This window comes from Chinchilla lanigera, unplaced genomic scaffold, assembly GCF_000276665.1.
Source record: "Chinchilla lanigera isolate Chin_1 unplaced genomic scaffold, ChiLan1.0 scaffold00040, whole genome shotgun sequence".
Classification (NCBI taxonomy): Eukaryota; Metazoa; Chordata; class Mammalia; order Rodentia; family Chinchillidae; genus Chinchilla; species Chinchilla lanigera.
This window is the reverse complement of record NW_004955441.1, coordinates 14,207,645-14,230,868: the sequence shown is the minus strand read 5'-3', so window position 1 is coordinate 14,230,868 and position 23,224 is coordinate 14,207,645. Positions and strand designations below refer to the sequence as shown.

General features: G+C 43.6%; 1 protein-coding gene across 1 annotated transcript in view; it reads right to left on the bottom strand.

Moving 5' to 3' along the window:
* Positions 1-23,224, bottom strand: part of Msh2 (mutS homolog 2) — a gene marked incomplete at its 5' end in the record, with an annotated part of 59,294 nt that overhangs the window by 16,740 nt on the left and 19,330 nt on the right. Inside the window, 1 exon segment of the mRNA XM_005390991.2 lies at positions 14,609-14,718. Within this exon segment, the coding sequence (XP_005391048.2) occupies positions 14,609-14,718 (110 nt within the window).

Genomic DNA, 23,224 nt, shown 5'->3' with positions numbered 1-23,224 from the left:
CTCCCAAGGGCTGGGATTACAGGCCTGAGTCACCATGCCCAGCTACTGCGTGTCTTTAGTGATTAAGTTAAAAGCTCCACTACCTTAGAAATACTGGATAAATATAAGCCTTTTTCTACATAAATGTACAACTGCACTGAGAAAACTACAGCTCTGAGCCCCTACAGAAAGCACAGAGTGTAACACCACAGAAAGCCGGAGGGCAGTGTTTTAGACAGGAAGCCGGAGGGCAGTGTTTTAGACAGGAAGCCAGGGGGCAGTGTTTTAGATGTATTTCACAACAAATGGCCACCAAAAGGAAACCTGCCTCCATCAGCCTGGGCTCTTGGGGAAGGACCATGGGGGCAGAATCTCCTCCCTGTCAGTCTGTGAGTAAAAGTCTACCAACATCAGGGCTTGGGTTTCAACTACCTACTATTTGTGCTGCAGTTAAAAAGGACACTAGTCACTGGCTTTTCCTATTATGCCCTCCTCCAGTGACTAGAAGTGATCACTTTTAGTAGGGATCATAACTAACAACAAAGAATACATTTCCCGGCTTCCCTTGCAGCTAGATGTAGCTTCTGAATAAATTTTGGCCAACAGAATGGGAGCAGAAACGATGAGTTAACTTCAGAGTGTGTGGTGGTCTCCTCTGGCTCTCTCCTACATGCTGGAGTGAAGATAAAGTGAAATCAGCCTGTACTTTGAAGAGGACAGCAAAACCCTGAGGGTGGCAGAGCAACAGAGGAGAAGCCTGGTCCAAGACACAGAGGGGCTGCCACCTACATGCCAGCCTGGCGCTGGTGACTTTTATGAACACTCAACCTCTCATCTTGCTTAAGCTGCTATTATCTATCCTGGGTTTTTCTTCTCGCAGCTCAATCTTCACAATAATAAACCTGGAAAGCTCCAGGCCGAGAAGCAATCTTCCTAGCCAGGTATGATGGCACATGCCTATAATCCCAGCTAGTGGAGAGGCTGAGGCAGAAGGATCACAAGTTTTTGGACAGTCTGGGAAACTCAGTGAGACCCTCTCTCAAAACATTTCTTGCCAGGCGTGGTGGCGCACGCCTGTAATCCCACCATTCAGGAGGCTGAGGCAGGAGGATCGATGCGAGTTCGAGACCAGCTTGGGCTAGAAAGTGAGCTCAAGGCCAGCCTGAACTGCATAGTGAGACCCTGTCTCAAAAAGATCAAAAATAAATTTTTTTCTCAGTAAGTTAGGGTACAGGTTAGTGGCTTGCTTCACAAGTGCGGGGCAACCCCCAATATTAAGGAAAAAAAACAGGTTTTCTTTGGCTAATTACATTGTTGGGTATTTGTCAAAAGCCAAACCATTTTGTCTAGGAGAATACGTATGACTTGTCTGTGCGACTGACACAGAATTCACCTAAACAGGAATTCATAACCTAAACATACCAATCCAAGGGAAACACGCCACCAACAGCAAGGTCTTTCTCCCTCCCAAAGTAAGTTTCAACGGAAACAGAGCAGATTAAAACCCTAGAAAGAGCTGGAGGTGGAGTTCAGTAACAGCATATGGTCAGCACGAACGAGGCGCTGGGTTCACCCCCAGCACCAAGTACAAACAAGCAAACAAACACCCCAAAATTCACACATGGAATAAATATGTACATTTAAACATTTAAAGAAATAAGAAGGAACTACTTTTTAAAAGAAACTAGGTAGAGCTAAAATTGAGACAAATAACTTTTTTTTTTTGGTTTTTCTCCGGTACCGGGAACTGAACTCACGACCTTGTGCTTGCCAGGCAGGCGCTTTTGCCGCTGAGCTAAATCCCCAGCCCCCCAAATAACTTTTATAAATAAAAAACGTAATTGCTGGGTTAGGCTTAGAGGAACTGATGGACCAGTTGACATGGTAGAGCGAAAGAGACCCAGTGAAACTAGAAGAGCTGGAGCACCCCGAAGAGCAGCACTGGGACACCGGCAAGGAAGTCCAACACAGTCCATTCAGTTTCAGAAAATGAAGAAGGAACGCAATATTCTAAGATAATGACTGATTATTTTCCAAAATTGGTCAAAGACAGAAATTCTGCATTTAAGAAAACATAGAGTATGGGTAGAAATCTACCTTTGGACCCAAAGAAGCAAAAGTAGTCCATACCTGGAACTAGTCCACACCTCTAAACCCTTGAAATAATGCAAACCAAAACACAGCCCAAGGGATCGTATAGGTATTAAGGAAGAATAACTGTCAACAAAAATTGTACCCTCAAAGATTCTCCATGCCAGAAAACCATACGTAAGGGTCAGCCTGAGCCCAGATGCACATGTGTGTGGACGCGATTTTGGTCAGTGATTTATATAATCACTACGATTACTACTATCAAAATGGCCCCCCAAAGCTAGAGAAGCTAAGGAAGGGAAGGCAAAGAAAGTAGTCACAATGAAAAAGAAGGAAACTGGAGAAATACAAAAGCACATTTGTATGACAGATCTCACTAATACGCATGGCATCTCAAAACCCACCACCTCTCAGAGAGAAAAGGTCTGTATAAGAAAGCTAGCGTTGCCTGCTGCAGATACAGCTCAGCGGCACAAGCGCCTGCCTGGCAAGCACAAGGTCCTGAGTTTGATTCCCAGTACCAAAAAAAAAAAAATGGGCCAGGGATATAGCTCATTGGCTCAAGGGCCTGCCTAGCAAGTGCAAGGTTATGAGTTTGATTCCCAGTACCCGCCCCCACACACATAGTTAAAAGAAAAAAAAAAAAAAAAGAAAGCTAGCATTGCAAAATGTGGTACTCAAATTAGTAAGTCATGATCAACAGTGTCAGACAAGGCAGAAAGGCTACTCAGTGCAGATAAATGACAGGCAAATGTCAGGCGGAACCTACCTGAGTCTATAGTTTGTGAAAAAGCTAGGGCTGTAAGTGCAAGTCTCGTAAAGGATAATTCATTGATAATCCACCAATGAGTGATAATGGGGAAACATTCTGTGCCAGAAAGGGGTGGTTTCACAATTTTAAAGCAAGAACTGGGGTCCACAGTGTAACTAGACGGTGGTGAAGCAGCCGGTGCTAATAAAAGGGCTGCTGGAAATTACATACACCACTTCAAAACGATGACACAGAGCAACGACTTTCGTTCTCATCAAGATTTCAACTGTGATGAAACTGACCTTTTCTGGAAGAAAATGCCCAGGAGCACCCAGGAAGAGAAGAAAATGCCAGGCCACGAGCCCATGAGGGACAGGCCAAACTTACTGCTACGTGTCGCTGCGAGTGGTGACCTCAGACAAAGCCTCTCTCGGGTTATCACTCTGAGTCCCGGGAGAAAACATCATGTCATGAAGAACAGGTTGGGTCACGAGGAAATCTAACGCAAAAGCCTGGGTAACAGGAGTACTCTCTCTGGAGTGCATCAGGGAGGTCTTCCGTCACTCGCAGCTCTCTTCCTCATGGACAATGCTCCTGTCACCCGTGAGATGTGAAAGAACTGGCTGAAGAATTCCCACGGCTCTCCGTCGAGTTCCTCCCACCTAGCACACTCCTCTGCTGTGCAGCCTGTGGACCAGCAGGTTACAGCTAATGTTAAGAAGCTGTGCACAGGGAACTGGTCCTGAAGTGCTTCCACATGCTCTCAGATACAGACTTAACCCTTGAAGAATTCTGGAAGGGACACTACAACATCCTTTCCTGTGTGGGATTAATTAAGAAATCCTCGGCCAATGTCTAAGGACACCGAGATCTGCCTGAAGAAGTGTGGCCTAAAATTATACAGGAGAGACTCCGAAGGCTGTGCAGAGGAACCTTCAGTGGATCCTGTGGTTGACGTAACTGTCACGACAGGAGACTCCACAGGCTCACAGGGAGACCGTGGTGACGCTGAGGAACTGGTGGAGGAACACTCAGAGGAGCTGTTACAGAGGAACTTAGGAACTTTTGAGGAGCTTTCTGAAGAGGAAAGGGAGAACCAACCATCAGCACAGCACAGTTCTGAAATAAAGGAAATCCTGAAGAAATGGACAGAATTAGGAACATTTATAGAGAAAACCCACCCAGACAGAGAAAAAGCCAATGGTTGCATTCACTTGCTTAATGACAATGTTATGTCATACTATGGAACAGTGCTAAAGACGACAGACAACCTTAGACCAATTTTTACTTCTGGAAAGTTTGAGACCCAGTGAGCCAGAAGCAGGTCCTAGTGGGCTACGGGCTCTTCCAAGGAGAGAAAGGACACCAGACACCAGATTCCTGATGCTCTTACATTGTTGGGGTTTTGTCTTTTTGAGACAGTCTCGCTATGCAGTTCAGGATGGCCTTCAGCTCACTTTGTATCCCAGGCTGGTCTCGAACTTGCAATAATCCTCCTGCCTCAGCCTCCCGAGTGCTGGGATTTCAGGCGTGTGCCACCAGGCCCCGCTCCTGCTATTCTTATGGAAGGGGACTCTCCTTCCAAACAATAACCTCCTCCCATTTCATCCTCCCTTCCTGCAAGCCAAAGATGAAATAAGAAAAAGAACAAAGCGTGAAGAAAAACAAGAAGAGAATGAAGAATTTTTTGGATTATCTAGGCAAAAAAAGCCAGTCACTCGGAGGAATGGTAATAAATCAAAATAGAAACGGACATTTCCTCAGTACCTAGTGAGAGGATAATGGCACATCACCCTCAAAGGTGTCAACTTGAATGGTGACTGCAGTCTGAAATTGTTTCTGGTAAACTAGGCACATTTTATAACCTCCTGATGAATACACTGGGAAAATTATTGGCGTTTCTGGCAAATTATGCACATTACACAACGCTTTTTTATTATGAAAAGGTTAGTTAAGGGGTGCTTTGGGAGGTGCGGAATGCATTATGGGTATTTGCATAATTTCTTATGGGAAAAATAGTCTTGACTTACAAACCAGCCCTCACAAATGAACTGGGTTTGTAAGCCAAGAGTCCACTGCTAAGCATGGCAAAAGCGCAGAGGAACTGAATAGTCATCATACATCAATGTGAAAAACTGGTCATGATTTAGGGGTGGGGGTTAAAGACATACTGCTCATGGGTAGACTCAATGCTGTAATGATGTCAACTCTCCATGAATTAACTTTTAAAAGTAATTTCTTTCTTTCTTTTTTTGGATTTTTTGTTTGTTTTGTTCTTTTTGAGGGAGGGTCTCACTATGCAGTGCAAGTCTCACTATGTAGTCCAGACTGGCCTTGAACTCACTTATGTAGCCCAGGCTGGCCTCAAACTCACAGTGATCCTCCTGGCTCAGTCTCCCGAGTACTGGAGATTACAGGCATGCACCTCCACACCCAGGTAAATGCAATTTCAATCAAAATACTGACAAGATAATATTTATAAAGTTAACCAACAGTTCATGCTACAATAATAAAATACATGAAAATTATAACAAACACCCATTTTAGGATAACATGAATTTCCACGGAGAGGTTTGTACAAACTAGACTCTGTAGTGAGTACTGAGTCATTTTATGACAAGTACTTTGCAATCTATTTTTTTAAATGTATGATACCCCCCAAGAGGAAAGTGGGTAGAAGAAGCGAGGAGTGGGAAAAACAAGGCCCAGGAGGGCCAGAGGAAAGGGGCGAGAGTGAGCAGAACAGTACACTCCAGTACCTGGCTGAGGCATGAGTATCACAGTGAGTTCGAGGTCAGCCTGAGCTACACAGGAAGTTCAAGGCCAGCCTGCACTGCGTAGGAAAACCCTGTCTCACAAACAACAAATAAATAATTAATAAATAAATAAGGAAAAGAACAAAGCCTGAAGAAAAACAGGAAGAAAATGAAGAACTGTTCGGATTATCTAGGCAGAAAAAGCCAGTCACTCAGGAATGGTAATAAATCAAAGTAGTAATGGACATTTCATCAATACCTAGAAGATAATGGCGTATCACCCCCAAAACTTTAGGAAACTAAACTACTGGATCAAGTTATTCAACAATAAAAATAGAAGACAGATATTCTCATCAAGCATAAATCAAAGACTATAATGAAGATCAAAATGTGCTACTCCCTAAAGACATAAGAATTATCTCTTTATCTATGTATTTGTTTGTTGCCATACTGGTGACTGAACCCAGTCTTTCACACTGAAGTATATCCCCAGCCCTTTTAATTTTGAGACATGGTCTTGCTAAATTGCTTGGGTGGGACTTTAATTTACAGTCCTCTTGCCTCAGCTTCCCAAAGTGCTGGGATTTCAGGCATACACCACCACACCTGGCTGGCATAAAGATTATCTTGAGCTGAAGGCAACTGAGAAACAGCCAATATAGGAGGGACTCTGCAAGCAGGATTTGCCAGGCATAGTGGTGCATGCCTGTAATCCCAGTACTCGGGAGGCTGAGGCAGGAAGATTGATTGCTACAAGTTTAAGGCCAGCCTGAGCTACACAGTGAATTCAAAGCTAGCCTGAACTATAAACTAAAACCAAAACGCAGGCCTTAAACTTCATTTGTAAATGATGGTTTCTTTTCACATGAGGAAGACTTGTCTACATAACAAACCTTAGTAATAGTTAGCTCCCTGGTTAGGTCCCCAGCACTCCAAAATACAAAAACAAAAAGCAAGAACCTCGACACCAGAACAAGAACAAATCTTAGTAACCATGTATTTCCTACTCACATTCCTACAGTTCAGAACTGGGCAGTCCAACCCCTTTTCCTCTGTAGAGCCACTTCTCACCATTTGCTGTCCTTTGCTACAATAGTCTGTGTGTGAGGTAGGAAGTGAAATACAGCAGGCCTGCAGACAGGTGGCTGGGAGTTACATGGAAAGCAAAGATCCATTCCTCCAATCTCTTCATATTTTCTTCTAACTTACTTATTTACTTACTTATCTATTTTTTGTCTTTTTGAGACAGGGTCTCACTGTGCAGTTCAGGCTGGCCTTGAGCTCACTTTGTAGCCCAGGCTGGTCTCGAACTCACAATGATCCTCCTGCCTCAGGCTCCCAAGAGCTGGGATTACAGGTTTGCGCCACCAAGCCTGACTACTCTAACTTAATTTTTTAACCTATATTTTAGATTATTTTTCCCCTCCTATTGTGATGGTTGTGGGGGAAAAAAAAATCGTTCATTTGAAGTTCAACAATTCCTTCAGTAAATTTTTCTTTTTGGTATAGTTAACTAACATTAAATGGAATTCTTTTAAAATTAGAAATAGCACCCACAATATGAGCTCCTTTCTTTAATATATCTACCATCTATCTGCATACACCTTAAAAAAAATCTTTACCTACTTCTCAGCAAGGGCCACTGTGGGCATTCTGAACGGAGCAATACCTTGTTGTGAGAGACTAAACCATGCGTTCAACTACACTCCTGGTTCGTACCTAGTACAAGATAGACATAATCACACCACTGTTCAGGGCCTGTCCTCACAACCCTCAATACTGCCCGAAGTTGAGAAATGGCTTAATGTTAACACAAGTTGTTTCTGGGTGGTAGATGTGGGGATTATTTTTAATTCTTTTCTCTCTCCCTTTCTGCATTATCTGAATTCTTTATAAATATGTATCTATTTTACTATAGCAGTGTTCTATAATCTATAATTTGTGTTAAAAAGATAAGCCAAAAAAAAAAAAGCCAACATGTTCATTCTAAATAGGTAGACTATGAATACTACCTGTAAGACAAAAATTCTGCCATGTCCTAAACACAACTTAAGGACAGGGGAACCAGCGAGCCGCACATGGAGGGAAGAGGACTTTATAACCTGTAATTCCAATGCCATCGTGACCCCCCCAGGTTAGTGATGGGGAACCTTTTAGAGCTTTCAATGATAACAAACGACTGGCTGCGGCCCAAGTGCCCTAGGTTCGCCACTACTGCCCTAGATAGATGCTCTTTTCCTCCTAACACCCTCACGCAATCCAGAAGCAGCAACGACTTCTAGGAGTCGCCCCACCCCACGCGCTCCCTGCGTCCTGTGCTCCTGCCCCTCTCATCACAGCCAGTATAAACGCAATGGGAAGAACTCACGTTTCCCTTCCCCAAACTCGCACTGATAAAGGAAGCGCTCAGCTCCCGCCGAGTGGACACGTCCCATTGTACCCTACCCCTGCTGCTGCGCGGCGTGCATTTGTCCTTGGCTCGTTCTGGGTGGTGTCTCTAAAAGCTCCGTACACTTTTATTTCAGAGGCTCCTCCCCAGGAGTTTTGGCTCAACATGCCTTCCTTTTTGTATTTTTTCATTTCTGAGGACCAGCACTGTGAAGCACTCTTGCACACCACCTCTGCAACTTACGTATTCTCACGCAGTAACGCCATCACATCAGGAATGTACAACCGTGGCTTTTTAAAAAACAGCCCATCAGCCGGGCATGGTGGCACACACCTGTGATCCCAGCACTCGGGAGGCTGAGGCAGGAGGATCTTCACAAGGTTGAGACCAGCGTGGGCTACAAAGTGAGCTCAAGGCCTGCCTGAATTGCACAGCGAGACCCCGTCCCAAAAAAGACAAAAAAAAAAGAGGGGCTAGAGATTTAGCTCAGCAGCACAGTGCCTGCTTGGCAAGCGCGAGGTCGTGAGTTCAATTCCCAGTACCAGAAAAAAAAAAAAAAATTTAAAAATTAAAAATTTGAAAAAAGCAAAAAACAAAAAACAGCTCATCTTTTTTTTAAAATCCCACCTTCCTGTCTCAGTATTTTCAATAAAGAATTACTATATTTCCAGTAGTAAGACAATAAAAATATATGTGAAACCAATATTCAAAGATGGTTCAAATGCAGCACAAAGTTCACTGAATAACCCAATCTAAAAGAAATTATTTAATTTTTTTGAAAACTCATTGTTCTCTTCGAACCTTGTATCTTGGGATAGTTTTGAGCTATATTTATTTCAAAAATAGAAAAAGTATTTTATAAGGTTTACGGAAAGCAGCTACAAATATTATACACACAGCTAAATCTAAAGGGGGGGCTAACAAAGCCACTCACGGAAGTGACCTATCCTTTACCTCGTGAACTCCTAAGTGCACAGCTGGAAAACAGTGTGCACAGAAAATTCAGAAATTTTCTGTGAAATAATTGGTATTCCCTGGAGATTTCCTCAAATTGATCCTGAATTATGTAATTTAAATGCTTGAACTCATTACAGCTATCCATAGTGACAGTGAAGGGTTGAATTCACTTTATAACCTGAGACAAGTTTAAAGGCTTGCAAATGAGAATAACAAAACTACACTAGGCCAACTCTCTAGAGAATCTACAGTGGGTGTGAACAAAGAATCCGATTTATTGAACAGACTGTATCATGCTATAAACCACGGCAGTCTACAGTCACAGGACAGTGTCCTAGAAGACACTGCCGGTGGTCTATACAACAGCCCTCCCTCGCCCCCCCTGTACCATGGTCAGACTCAGTGTAGCTTCTCCTGCAGGGAGGCAGACTCCTTGGCCACCCTGGTTACTTTGGGTGAGTCACCCACTCTGCCTCCCTGACAGCAATCACTATTCACACGGCTGGTCCTACAACTCAAATGAGAGGACTCCTGCTTGTAACACTTCCAAACGCGACTGGCAGCCATCTGCGGGCCAAGCAAGGCACGGACCTTGGCTGAAATTAGAATCCCAAAAGATGGGCACGATCAAGAGACCTGTCCTCAGGACGGCACGGCTGAGCGGCCGGATCAAGCAACAGCGAAGAGACTACCCACCTCTGGACTCTATGTGAGCTGGAATACACTGAGTTCCGGGCTCTGCAGAACAGCCCTCCATGATGTGAGTTTAACTTCAAATCGTTCATTTACTCCGAGGAAAAAGTACAGAAACCTCAGACTTGTGTCTTCTTGGCACAGTATTAACATTGAAGGCGGTCAGAATACATGACGCATAGTAATTATTTTAAGTTGTGGGCATGTGAGAATAAGTTTTTAATGGTTGTTTTCCACCCCTGCATTTTCAGATATGAAGAAGGGGCTCTCAAAAGAACTTGCCATAAATGCCTGCTAAGGACCAGACAACACTGGCTCTCTCATGAGAAGAGAAGTAACTGTCAAGCCCAAACTCACAACGCTACCACTCCCTCGCTTCTGTTTGTTAAGGGCCCATGATCTTTCTAGAAAGGCATCTGTTTTCCTGTAAGGACCTGTTCTCTTCCTCTCTCCCCATATTAAGATATCAATAGTATCTAAGCCCCAATTTCCAACATCCTTTTCTCTTACTAATTGTCAATTTAATTTGCCCCAACCACTAAATCTAAGAGAAAGAATTAAACCTGACATCATTAATTAATAAAAATTCTACTTTCAGGTTAAGAAATTTGGATTGAAGCTGGGCATGACAGCACATGCCTGTAATCCCAGCATTCGGGAGGCTGAGGCAGGAGGATAGCTTCAAATTCAAGGTCAGCCTGGGTTACACAGTAGTTCAAGACCAGCCTGAACCTCACAGTGAGACCCTGCCTCAAAAAAAAGGAAGGAAAAAAAGTTAGGGCAGTTCATATCTAAATTGGCAGCTCTGACATTAAATCAAACTGAGGTGGATTAGGAGTGAAATAAACCAGAAAACTAGTTGGGAAGAACGTGCCAAAAGTCATACAAAATCAACAACTAACTGGTTGGGTAAAATGTTTTCTAAAAAGAAGACATGTACAGAACAAAGGACAAAACCGTGTTGGGAATACACGCCAGACTCATTCTGTCAGTGCAGACAGATAGTAAGGTACGAGGACAAGAAATCCCAGCAAGGTGTTTTACTTCTGCAGAAGGGCATGTGCTCACTACAGCGCGCGGCAGAGGTAGCGGACATGCACAGTCGCTGCTGCAGGCTTCCTTGATTTCCTAACTTGTGAGAAGTTGACCTTCTCCCCCGCCCCACGGTCTGGTTCAAAGGTTACCAGCCTGTCCCAGCTGGCTAGTTTAAGCAGATGGAGGGGAGGGCTGAAGGGCTGCCGGGCAGCGCTGCTGAGGGAGGGAAGCGGGGTGTGCGGAACTGAAAGTCCTCAGCTGCTGTTAAGTCACCTCTGGCGGTCAGTCTAGTCCACGGGACCGAAACTGAGCAGGCATTTCCCGTAACTCTGGAGTAGGGCAGCCCCGGTGGACTAGAGTTCATGAGAGAGATACGCACTCTGTTGTCCATTATTTTTGATAGAAAAGGCTTTGTTTCGGACACTTGGGTACAAACTTAAATGAAAATTCTCTAACCCTGTGATAGACATGAGGAATGATTCTGAACTTGGAGATTAGCAATTAGTTTTGACAAGCCCTCTAGGGAAATCGAACACCGGTCTAAATTTGAGCTCTACAATATTAAGGCAAGATTATAGCAATTTGGAAAAACAAAGGTAAGGTAGGAGTAGTGGTACCCACCTTTAAGACTGAAGCAGGAGGATCTTGAGCACAAGAGCAGCCTGGACTACACAGTGAGATGTTGTTTCAAAATCAACACACACACACACACACACACATATGCACAAATAACAACAAAACACACACATACACATACACAAATATAGGATGGCAAAACCAAATGCAGCATTTTAACAGAGCCTTCCCTGGGCTCTGGGTTCCTTCAGGGATAGAGTTCAGCAACACTGAAAAGCTTAGTATTTGCTGTTCACCTGTCTATCCGGCCCTCTTACAGCCACCGAAGCTTGGAGAACACCTTCACATGTTTCCACTTAAAGGGACGTTTACACACACAACCAAAGCAAGGCAAACATCTTCAGCAAGGGCATAAAACACACAGCATCCAGACGTCTCCCAGAAGCACTTCTCTGCCTCCAATTGACCTAAAAGTTGAGCTCTTAAAATCACTCATTACAAAGCAAGTGCGAGCTGAAACGCAAGCTATCCTAGGCGAGAGGTGGCAAGTAACGCACCCAAAGCATGGAACACGCCCATCACCTACATGAAACACATTATAAACTGACGCGTTTCTACGGATGCCCAAGTACTCATGCACTTTTAAAGTCAAGAGACCACAGAGCAAATCTAAGTTTCAGACAGCGATCTGGTAAAAACAAAATGAATCCAAAATACACAGGGCACATATTAATGCAAACAAACCCACATGTGATGAAAAAGAATCCAAAATTGAGCACACCAAACTGATACTTTAACATGAAGAATTCAAGTATATATTCTCTGCAGCATCACTTTTACAGGAAATCTAGTTTAAAATTTTTTCAAAACACTATTTTCTAAGTCAAACAATTTAGAAAGACATATTCAGGCTCTGGCATATCAACTTGTTCATATAAATAAATGTTTAGCAGATACAAAACAAAACCACATTTTATAAATTTGGCTAAAAAATACAGGATATATTTGCCTATTGCAGAAACTTTTCCCACTTTATACACAAATTAACCCCTTACCTCAGAGAGCTTCCCTACGAAGAAGGGCAAGTTTTCGTGCCCTATGTTCACCTCTCCACCTCCTCCTGGTACCCTCCTCTTCCGCCTCGCCCTGAACTACCATCTCCATCCTCTTTATTCTGAGACAGGGTCTGCTAAGTCTCCCAGGCTGCAGTCCTCCTTCCTCAGCATCCTGAAGGGCTGGGATCAAGGTGTATCCCATGCCCAGCCTGTACTTTCTACTACTATTTGTGGGGAGGAGGATGAGACAAAGGCTCACTGTACAGTTCAGGCTGACCTTGAACTTCTGATGGTCCTCCTGCCTCAGCTTCCTCTGAGCTAAGATTACAAGATTACAACCAATTCCTATATTTACTTCTCTTTTTTCCAGTGACTATAATTTTCCTTCTCTTTTGGAATTAAAGAAAATGAAAGTCAACTGCATATATGAAATCATTTAGTTACATTTAATTATAAGATTTCCTTTAACCAGGATACTTCTATTCAATAATTATTCCCAGTATTAATATTTACATTTATCCACTGAAATGACTGTTTTTTAAAATTTTTTTTAAAGGGTCTTGCAAGGAGCTGGGGATATAGCTCAGCAGCACAATCTCCTGCCTGGCAAGCATGAGGTTCTGAGTTCGAGTTCAGGTACCAAAAAAATTAAATAAATAAAGAGTTTTGCTACATTCAAACTCATGGTAATGAACCTGCCTCAGCCTCCCAAGTGCCGGGATCACAGGTGTGCATCACCACGCCTGGCTTGACACTCAGTTTTCTGTTTCTCTTGTCTTTGTACTTAAACAGAAGGCAACATGGCCCCTCTGCCTTGACCTCATGCGCCGTAGGTGTGACAGCCGGAGGCCAGCGGGTCAGGATTAGAAATGGCGCTCTCTGTGCACGAATTGAGAGTGAGAAGGAGGCCGTGGGCACGGTTACTGCAAAACCCTTGCTCCATCAGCTCCTCTGTAATTCCAGCTGGGAACTACAGTGAGCTTGTCAGGAAGGTCGTGTAAAAGACGCAGTTATAGACACTTGTCTTCTTTTTTTTTTTTTTTTTGTCTTTTTGAGACAGGGTCTCACTATGCAGTTCAGGCTGGCCTTGAGCTCATTCTGTAGCCCAGGCTGGTCTCAACTCCCAAGGATCCTCCTGCCTCAACCTCCCAATGCTGGGATTACAGGCACACGACACCATGCCCAGCCAAGACAGCTCTCTTTGTTCTTTTACTTACAGCTGGATCATCACTGAACTAAAACACAAAGACAACAGCCCTTAGACCCTCAAAGTCTACAGACCTAAGTACAATTTCATGCCTCCCATTATGCTTACACAGTTGCTTTTCAAATCTTCCATCCTACACCGCTAGAAAAACTAAGTTAAAATGCAGTTCTTTAATATGTCAAATTGTTTTTTTTTTTAACAACGGAGTAGAACAGTATGATCCAGGCATGGTGACACATGCCTGCTAGCCCAGTACTTGGGGAGACTGAGGCAGGCAGATTGGCACACGTTTGAGGCCAGTATGGGCTCCGTGGTCAAGGCCAGCCTGGGCTGCAACTGAGACCCTGCCTCAGAAGCTTCCCCTTGACTCCCGTATATCCCCTTCACTCAGATACCCCAGTTAACATTTTGTCACATTTTCTCTTGCTTTTGTGTGTGTGCTTGCTTTCACAAGGTATAACCAAAAAACATGGTGAATGTTAATTTTTTCCAAATGTATTACAGTGAAAGGCACACTGCAATTAATCCCCCACAAAATACTCGATTTGAACATACCCACTGTCCTTGCCATTTTCTGAAGCAGTTCTGAAAATTCTCTTTTCACATCTTTGTGAGAAGAGATAAAAAATACAGTGGATGTTGCTGCTGAGTGGCACCTAGGGGAAAGGCAGGCTTGCAGAGACATTCTGTGTGACCGCAGCGACCTTATCACTGGGCCTGGTGCTGTACATGCAACTTCTGGCTCTTCCTCCAGGTCAAAATGACCGTGAAAAGTCATTCAGGACATGGAGCAGCTGTGACAGCACAACCGAAAGACACTCACGAGAGAGCGCCTCCAGAGCTGCTTCAGAGAGCAGCAAGAAAGATGAGGTCAGTGCAGGAGGGTTAGTAGTGACGTGTCTTTCACTACAACGAATTTTAAGTGTAAACATGTGCTGTATCTTTCCATCACACCTCACACATCACAAATCTCACATCTGGCAAAGGTACCACAGAAAAATGCCAAAAATTAGGTAACTGAAAACATTTTATATTAGTGGGTTTTTTTTGTTTTGTTTTGGGTTGTTCTCTACTTTTCAAAAATATTCTGCTGCTTGAATTAAACTGTCTACTGCATACCTGATCCATATCTAAAGTCGTTTCTATCATTTCCTGAAACTTGGAGAAATCAGAACGAAGGTCAACAAGAGGAGCCGCAAACACAGCCAACAACAATGCCTGGTGTCTTCCTAAACGAAAGGAAAAACAAGAATAAACAAGACCACAGGTCACACAACCTTGAATGAGGTAACAAGTATCATTACCCAAAAGTCACAAACAGTGCAGGCCTCCAAAGTTTTACTTACTTAAGTGTCTTCATTCAAAGTATTTTTTTTAAAGAGAGAAAAAAACAATAGAAATGATATACAATTTCAAAACAAAATGATAGGAAATTAAGGATGGCTACTATATTGCATGTTGTTACCTTCAAACTAGTTGCTCAGATTACAAAATATAGGCATACAAAACTGATCAAATATAAGCACTAACTGTTCCTTTCGATGAACTAATAGAAATTAGTAGTACAGGGGGCTGGGGATTTAGCTCAGCGGCAAAAGCGCCTGCCTGGCAAGCGCAAGGTCGTGAGTTTAGTTCCCGGTACCGGAGAAAAACCAAAAAAAAAACAAAAAACAAACAAACAAACAAAAAAGAAATTAGTAGTACAATTATCTTAGCTATCTTGTGTGTGTATATAAATTTTTTTTTTAATTTTCCCTTCCTTTCTTTTCTCCTTTCCCCCATCCCAGTTGTTCTGTCCTTTTGAGCAGTTTCTTTCCTTTTCCCAGTATCTACTGTACCTTTTGGATCTTATTTACTCTTTCAGTTTCGTACACTAGGAAGACAATACGAATTTTACACATGCGAGTGTGATTTATTTCACTTATGAGCACCTTCTCCCGTTGCATCCATTTGCCTGTAAAAGCCTCGGGTTTATCTTTCTTTACAGCTGAAGAGTACTCCATTGTATAAAATACCACAGCTTTTTTATCCTTTCTCTGGTACAGGGAGCTGCCGTGGACTAGCACTCAAAGCTTCCCACTAATGAAACATTGCCCCTACACCTGTCACTTCCCTCCTAAGGCCTGCTAAGAGATGTAGAAATATGACATTAGAACCAAATGCATTTCATTTCTTAAGGCTCAAATAACCCAGTCATAGCCTTTAAAGAAGACCTCCAACTTGCCCCGCATTCCAAATTTCGATTCCTAACACGGGGTTACCATTAACAGCAGTTAGATCAAGTGCTGCATCACACACTGGAGCTCTGCTTGAGACTGAGGAGGACAGGGCTGAGAATTACGTGGGGAGAAGGAAGGGAAGCAACACGGTGGCGGTGTGAAGAGCAGAGTGGAGCCTGGGCGCCCCTGGCAGCCTTGCCCACACTTGCTGCCCATCACCCAGGACATGCTGCTTGGAGCCCCTTTCCTCGCCTGCACAACGGAATAATAACGAACTACCCAGCAAGTGGACATGCGAGATAACGAAATGCAACTTTAGGACAGTGCTGGATACTCAAAAGAAACCCAACAGTTGGTATGAATCACTGTTAGCATAATGAAAGGACTTCATTTTTCTGATCTCTAGTAAATTTGTTGAAAGAATTTTCCAAGTGGTCTCTAGCACATTGCATTTCACTCTAAAACAATAATTCCCAAACTTCCAGAAATTTCTATAGCTCTTGACTGAGAAAATGATGACAAACTACTAAGAAGTCAGTAAAACTGCTTTTAAATTCGTATTTCATTATTAATCACAACAGCATTTACATAAATTGAGAAAACAGTTCATATGTGTGAAACATTTAGACAGACTACAAACAACACTTTGCCCACATAGTGTCTGCTGTGCTACAATGCCTGGTTCGTTCTCCCAGTAGCTCACGTGCTACTGGGAAACGGGAGGACGGAGGCAGCCAATCACAGGCGTGGCACTGGTTCACGCCCACAGTGTTTCAAAGGTAATAAGCCTTAGCAACGAAGACCTCAGAGGAGCTGCTTAATGGCCGCCACACTTCCCACTAGGTTAAGATATGCAGATAAAGGGGCAAAACATTTGTCAATATTTTGAAAAAGAAAGGACCAAATTCTATTCCTTGGTACAGATTTATAATTTCAATGAAATGGGCCTATACTAGAAAGGACCCACATCTCAAAGGGAAAAAAAAAGTCTCAGATTGTAAGCCTGAGGAGAGTTCGCTGACTCTAGGGCCGGGTGCAAAGGATCATGGAGACAGGGTTTCTGTTAGTCTGTCAAGGCTTTCTGAGCAATGCTTTAAAAACTTCCATGTACTTTGAGTCTGTCTCAATGCTATTTTATCCATAAGCTCTGCTACTTCTCTAGCTCCTAATTCTGAAGGCTTTTTGAGAATACTGTACACACGACACTATAGAAATACTGTATATAAGAATCTCTCACCCTCAACACGTTCTCTAGCCCCTTAAACATACAGAGGCAGCTTCTTAGAATCTGTAAATCCCTAACTCCCTCATGAAGTCATTTGTCCCAAAATCTGCAAGCTTTTACTAGCACCGTGTTGTGTTTTGTTTTGGTTTTGTACGGGGGACTGAGCCCAGGGCCTACGCACTAAGCAAATTCTTGGCCCATTTTAATTTTTTACTCTGAGACAAGGTCTCACTAACTCGCCCAGGTTGGGTCTGAACTTGGTAGCTGAACTTGGTAGTTGTTGTGCCTCAGCCTAGAGAGTGCTGGGACTACAGCTGTGAGCCACTACACGGGTTTTCACTAGCAATTTGAGATCCTTCCTTTAGCTATAACATCTACTAAATCTCAGCTGCCAATTTCCAACTAGGTTTTGAAAAACTATACTCTTTACTAGTTACCAAGACCTAAAAAGCCACACACATGTTAACCCAAGAGTCACAGACCCCTTGAACTCAGGGTAGTATATGAACGTCTAAACAAAACTGCAGCTGTGCCCCTCATAAACTGCTTCAATGTTTCAGGCAATAGGCACAAGTATTAATATTTCTGTAACAATCTAAAGCATAATTTAATCACTTCTAAATCTTACCATAACTTACAATGACAAGGATAAACTGAATGCCCAAGAGGAACATACCAAGAGCAAGTGGTTCAGACGGGCACAGTGGCTCACGGCTGTTAACCCCGGCACTCAGGAAGCTAAGGCAGGAGGGTCGCCATGTAGGCCAGGCTGAACTACACAGCAGGACCTATTTGAAAAAAAAGGATAAGGCCGGGCGTGGTGGCGCACACCTGTAACCCCAGAACTCGGGAGGCTGAGGCAGGAGAATCACTGCAAATAGCCTGTGCTACAAAGTGAGCTCAAGGCTAGCCTGAACTGCAGAGCAAGACCCTGTCTCAAAAAGCGCCCCCACCCCGCAAAAAAAGGATAAGGAATCAGTACTGACAGTCAGTACTAGGAAGGAAAGGAGGGAGAAGTAGGCCCAAGTGATGATTTGTGATGGCCGTTTCAAGCCAGTTTGTATTTTAATCCTGAAAGCCATGAAAGCCGTCTGAAGGGTTTTAGAAAGACTAAAGACACATTGATATTTACGTTTTTACAATGGTTGGCTAAAGCAAAGAGAACGCGTTAAAGGGAGCAAGAGGAGCACTGGCGAGAGCACTGCAGTAACAGTGCTTCAGGTGAGAAGAAACTCCAGCTGGACTTGGGTGCTGGTGGGGAAGGATCGCAGAGGCGAAGCGTTCAGGACGTGGAAGCAACGGGACCTGGTGACTGAGTGGACAAAAGAAGACAGGGAAGGAGTTACAGCTGACCTGCAGGCTAACGGTAAAGAAGAAACAGACGCCAAGACTTTCTAATCAAGTTAAATGAACAAGCAATACAAGAAGCAAAATTAACTACAGCATAGCTCTGGACGTCTCCGGAAGTGTGCCCACCCACTGACGCAGACCCAAGGCCACATTCTTTTTTTTTTTTTTTTTTTTATTTTGGTTTTTCTCCGGTACCGGGAACAGAACTCACGACCTTGCGCTTGCCAGGCAGGCGCTTTGCCGCTGAGCTAAATCCCCAGCACATTTCCAAACAGATCCCATGTGGTCTGAGAAAAGTCAACCCAGTCTTGATTAAATGGTCATATAAAGACATCAATTTTAATTAACAAAGATTTAAATAATACATTCCTTGCCCACATTCCCTTGATTAATTCTTTGTACTACTAATTCTAATCTGGAAGTTGTATAATGAAAAGTTGACCTTCTTACTACATTTATGAAACTGATTTAAAAATCCATTTAAGTAGAAAAAAGGCTATTAAAATACCAGTGATGAAAGTTTACAGTGTAAGTACACTAAAATTATTGGCAAAAATAATTACAGAAACATGGGACTGGATCTATCAAATTTGACTATCAGATCAGCAATAAGGTCAACGGTCAAAGTGCACGTAAACTATCAAAACATGGCAACTCACTCATGATGGTTAATGAGCTTCAACACAAAGCTGCCTTGTATTTCACTCGCAAGACTATAATCTTAACACCTTAGAGCTGAGACAAGAGAATTTCAACACGTTTGAGGCCAGCCTGAACTACGCAGTGACTCTCAAAACAGAAATTAAATAAATAACATCTTTCCCATTCTCCCATTAGAGACAATCACCTTCACAACTTTTATACTCATCTTAAATGACAAAAGCTTTCATTTTATTTGTTTTTTGAGACAGGGTTTCACTATGTAGTCCAGGCTGGCCCTGAACCTGTAGTGATCTCCCTGCCTCAGCCTCCCGAGTGCTGTGATTACAGGCATGTCCAACATGCCCAGCTTTAGAGTCATTCCTGGGCCGATAGTCCTCCCTTAGTTACTAACCCTCCATTCAAGAGATCCTGCACCCATATTCTATTAAACTGTACCAACAAAATGTATTAGCAGCCGGTCGTGATGGTGTACGCCTGTAATCCAAACACTTGGAGGCTGAGGCAGGAGGATTACTGTGAGTTCAAGGCCAGCCTAAACTGCACAGTGAAACCCTGTCTCAAAAATGAAAAACCAAAACAAACAAAAAAAAGTATTAGCCACTAGAATAAAAAGCAGAGTGCAAAAATATTTACTTGTAAACTTTTGTGACCAAAACTCTTAGTACAAACTTCCCAAAAGAGTAGTTTGTCAAGCTTTTAAAATGCCAACCATGGAGGAGGAAAGTCTGGGGGATGAGAGGGGGTGGTGGAAGGGAAGAGGAAGATGAAGAAAAAGGAGGAGAGGGACGGGCAAAAAAAAACTGGTTAAACTGGGGATTCACCTTTTATACTATTACTTTATAATTAGGGGAAAAACTGCATTGCCTGGCCTAGAAATTCTAGTATAATAAAATCAAAAGGTCACAAACCTTCAATGCTTCTGCATAATAATGTCCTGGGATAGGCCAAGCGTGGTGGCGCACGCCCGTAATCCCAGCACTCGGGAGGCTGAGGCAGGAGGCTGAGGCAGGAGGCTGAGGCAGGAGGATCACTGTGAGTTCGAGACCAGCCTGGGCTACAAAGTGAGCTCAAGGCCAGCCTGAACTGCACAGAGAGACCTTGTCTCAAAAAGACAATAAATAAATAAATAAATACATAAAATAATAATGTCCTGGGATAGTGAAACAGCAGCAGATGTTACCTAAACACTACCATGCTGGCTGAGGGTTCAGTCCATGACACCAAGAAAAATAAAGATAAATTATGGCGATCACTTTTTAATATTTTTTAAGAAATGTCAAACAATAGGAATTAAATTAGAGCAGCTGACAATTAGTACTATGCATATTTGTATCCTGCAATATACCCTCTTAGACTTATACACAGTCAGTTCTGCTGTAACACATAAAGGTCCTCCTGAAAATCATCACAGCACGATGTAAAATTGCCCAACAAAACCACAGCGTCTGGGAGCGGGACGACAACTCTGTGGTGGAGTGTCAGCAGGCGGCGTGAGGTGCTAGGCTTAGTCCTCAGGACAGTAAATCCTGACTGGGGAACAGTCGCGCTTTGAACTTTCACAGGTGCACCAGGTAAGGCTTGTTTTGTTGGATTAGGACTGAATCCGATTTCTGAAGATTCTCTCAGTACAGAACTGGTTTGTAAGCTGGGGACTTACCACACCACAAAAACAAAACAAAGCAAACAGAACAACACAAGGCAGGGCAGGTGTGGTGGCGCACACCTGTAATCCACACTCCGGAGGCTGAGACAAGCAGCTCACCAAAGTTCAAGGCCAGTCTGGGCTACACAGTGAGTTTAAGGCCAGCCAGAGACCCTGTCTCTAAAATACCAAAATCAAAATGGGGGGCATTGGTCCCAATACCCAAACTTTATCAGTAACAAATTCAAAAGACAGAAACACAGGAAAAATGTTAGCAGTTTTACACGTGGAAAATGATTAGGAAATATGTAACTTCTACAGTAAATAATGCACCCTGCGAAAGACCTGCACTCTGCCTATGGAGGCAGGCTTCGCAAGGCTGCACCCTGTGTTACTGCGTAACAGCAGACGGGTGGCCACCTCGCGGGCGATGAAGGGGCAGTGCGCCGTGTGCGCAGGTGCAGCTGACAGGTGCACACACCCGGGTGTGCGCCGTACAGTCTGACATTGTGCACTTCAGGGGATGCAGTTCCCTGCATTCAGCCAGGGTTTCCCCAGACAAATCACGCACAAGCAAATGTCAAATTCATGTTATGCTCAAATTGTTCCACACTGGAACTAATCTGTCTGCAAAATAAGTATTACTTATTACAAAACAAGTAGTAAGAACTGACTGTACATAAAGAATGAAACAACACATCCCAAAACATTAATTCCTACTTCTGGATGGTGTCAAAGAACTTATGTTGCTTTTTATAAACTGATACAGATGATATTTAAATAAAATATTTCCAAAACATAAAATCCAGCTGGGTGTGGTGGCGCATGTCTGTAATCCCAGCACTCAGGAGGCTGAGGCAGGACGATCCTTGGGAGTTTGAGACCAGCCTGTGCTACAAAGTGAGCTCAAGGCCAGCCTGAACTGCAGAGCGTGACCCTGTCTCAAAAAAAGACAAAATATATAAACATGGCCAGGTGTGGTGGCATGCGCCTGTAATCCTAGCACTTGAGAGTCTGAGGAAGGAGAATCGCCACAAGTTTTAGGCCAGCCTGGGCTACATAGTGAGTTCCAGGCCAGCCTGAACTGCACAGCAAGACCCTGTTTAGAAAAAAAGCAAGCCAATCAATCAAAAAATATAATGATTCATTTATTATACTAACTTACTATATTATTTAAGGACAAAAAGCAATGGAGAAACAGAGTGTTACGCAAACTGAGGAACAAAACCTCCAACTCTGAAAGAAGAACGGAGAGAACTGTAAGGCTAACATTTGAGCTTAATCTTAGGAAGCTCAGCGGAGATTTACCTCAGGTGCATCGGGGGACGAGGCAGAGGACACTGAGAACAGGGAAATGCACACACACATCTGCCATGGCAGCCTGGAGACGGGAGGCACAGACTGAGCCAAAGCAGGTAAAAAAGGGAGTGGAGAGGAGGTGAACAGGAAGACAGCAGCAGGACATGGAAGAAATGGACCTTTTCCTGTTGACTATGGAACAAAACTGACAGGGAAGAAATGACGGTTAGATATTGAACCAAGACTACTATGGGTTTAATGAGGAAGGTGCGCAGACCAGGGGAAGGCAAACTGCAAATGTGAGCTAAGAAAAAGTGCTTTTAACAGAAGCCCAGGGTCGGGCGCAGTGGCGCACACCTGTAATCCCAGCACTCGGGAGGCTGAGGCAGGAGGATCATTTTGAGTTCGAGACCAGCCTGGGCTACAAAGTGAGCTCAAGGCCAGCCTGAACTGTATAAGGAGACCCTGTCTCAAAAAGACAAAAAACAAAAGCAAAAAAACAGAAGCCCAATACGGAGAGAGGAAAAGGTTATGCATCTCAGTGGAGTAGCTATTACATCAAAATTCATCAATAAAATAATATGGCTGGGCGTGGTGCTAAGTCCAGTAGCCAGGAGGCAGAGGGGGGACTGCCGAGAGTTCAAGGCCACCCTGAACTATGTAGCAGGACCCGTTTCAAAAAAAAAAACAAAAAAACAAAACAAAACAAAAAAAACCAACAGGATAAAGAATGAGTTGTTTTAAGCACTATCAGAAATCTGCCCTGAGGGGCTGGGGATTTAGCTCAGCAGCACAGGCCTGCCTGGCAAGCACAAGGTTGTGAGTTCGATTCCCGGTACCAGGAAAAAGAGGAAAAAAAAAAAAAAAAAGAAATCTGCCCTGAATGTAGATTATTATTTTATGTTTGCCTCAGCTTTTTTAAGAGATAAGTAATTAAAGGAGGCCACGCCTATCTGCACATATGGGACACTGCATGTCACTGCTTGTGTGTATTTCCGGACATGCAGTAATCTGCTTCGCACTGACCCCCGGAGCGGATTCCGCCGGCCTGGCCGACCCTGTGGGTGCCCCCTCCCCTCAGCTTCCCGGGGTCCCAGAGGAAGCTGTGCACGCACTGGGAGAAGACGCTGTCCTCGTCGGAGGCTGACTGTGCGCCCCTGCCACACCCTTCAGAGAAGCTCCAACAGTTACTCCTCACCAAGAAAGCACACAGAGGCTTCACTGGCTCAGTGCAAACCTGCTGTGTATAATGCTGCTGCCCCCTGCTGTTCGTGAACCTACTGGACTTGCAGTTTTTTTCTGGAGTCACATAAAGCAGGAGTTCACAAAAAAACCAA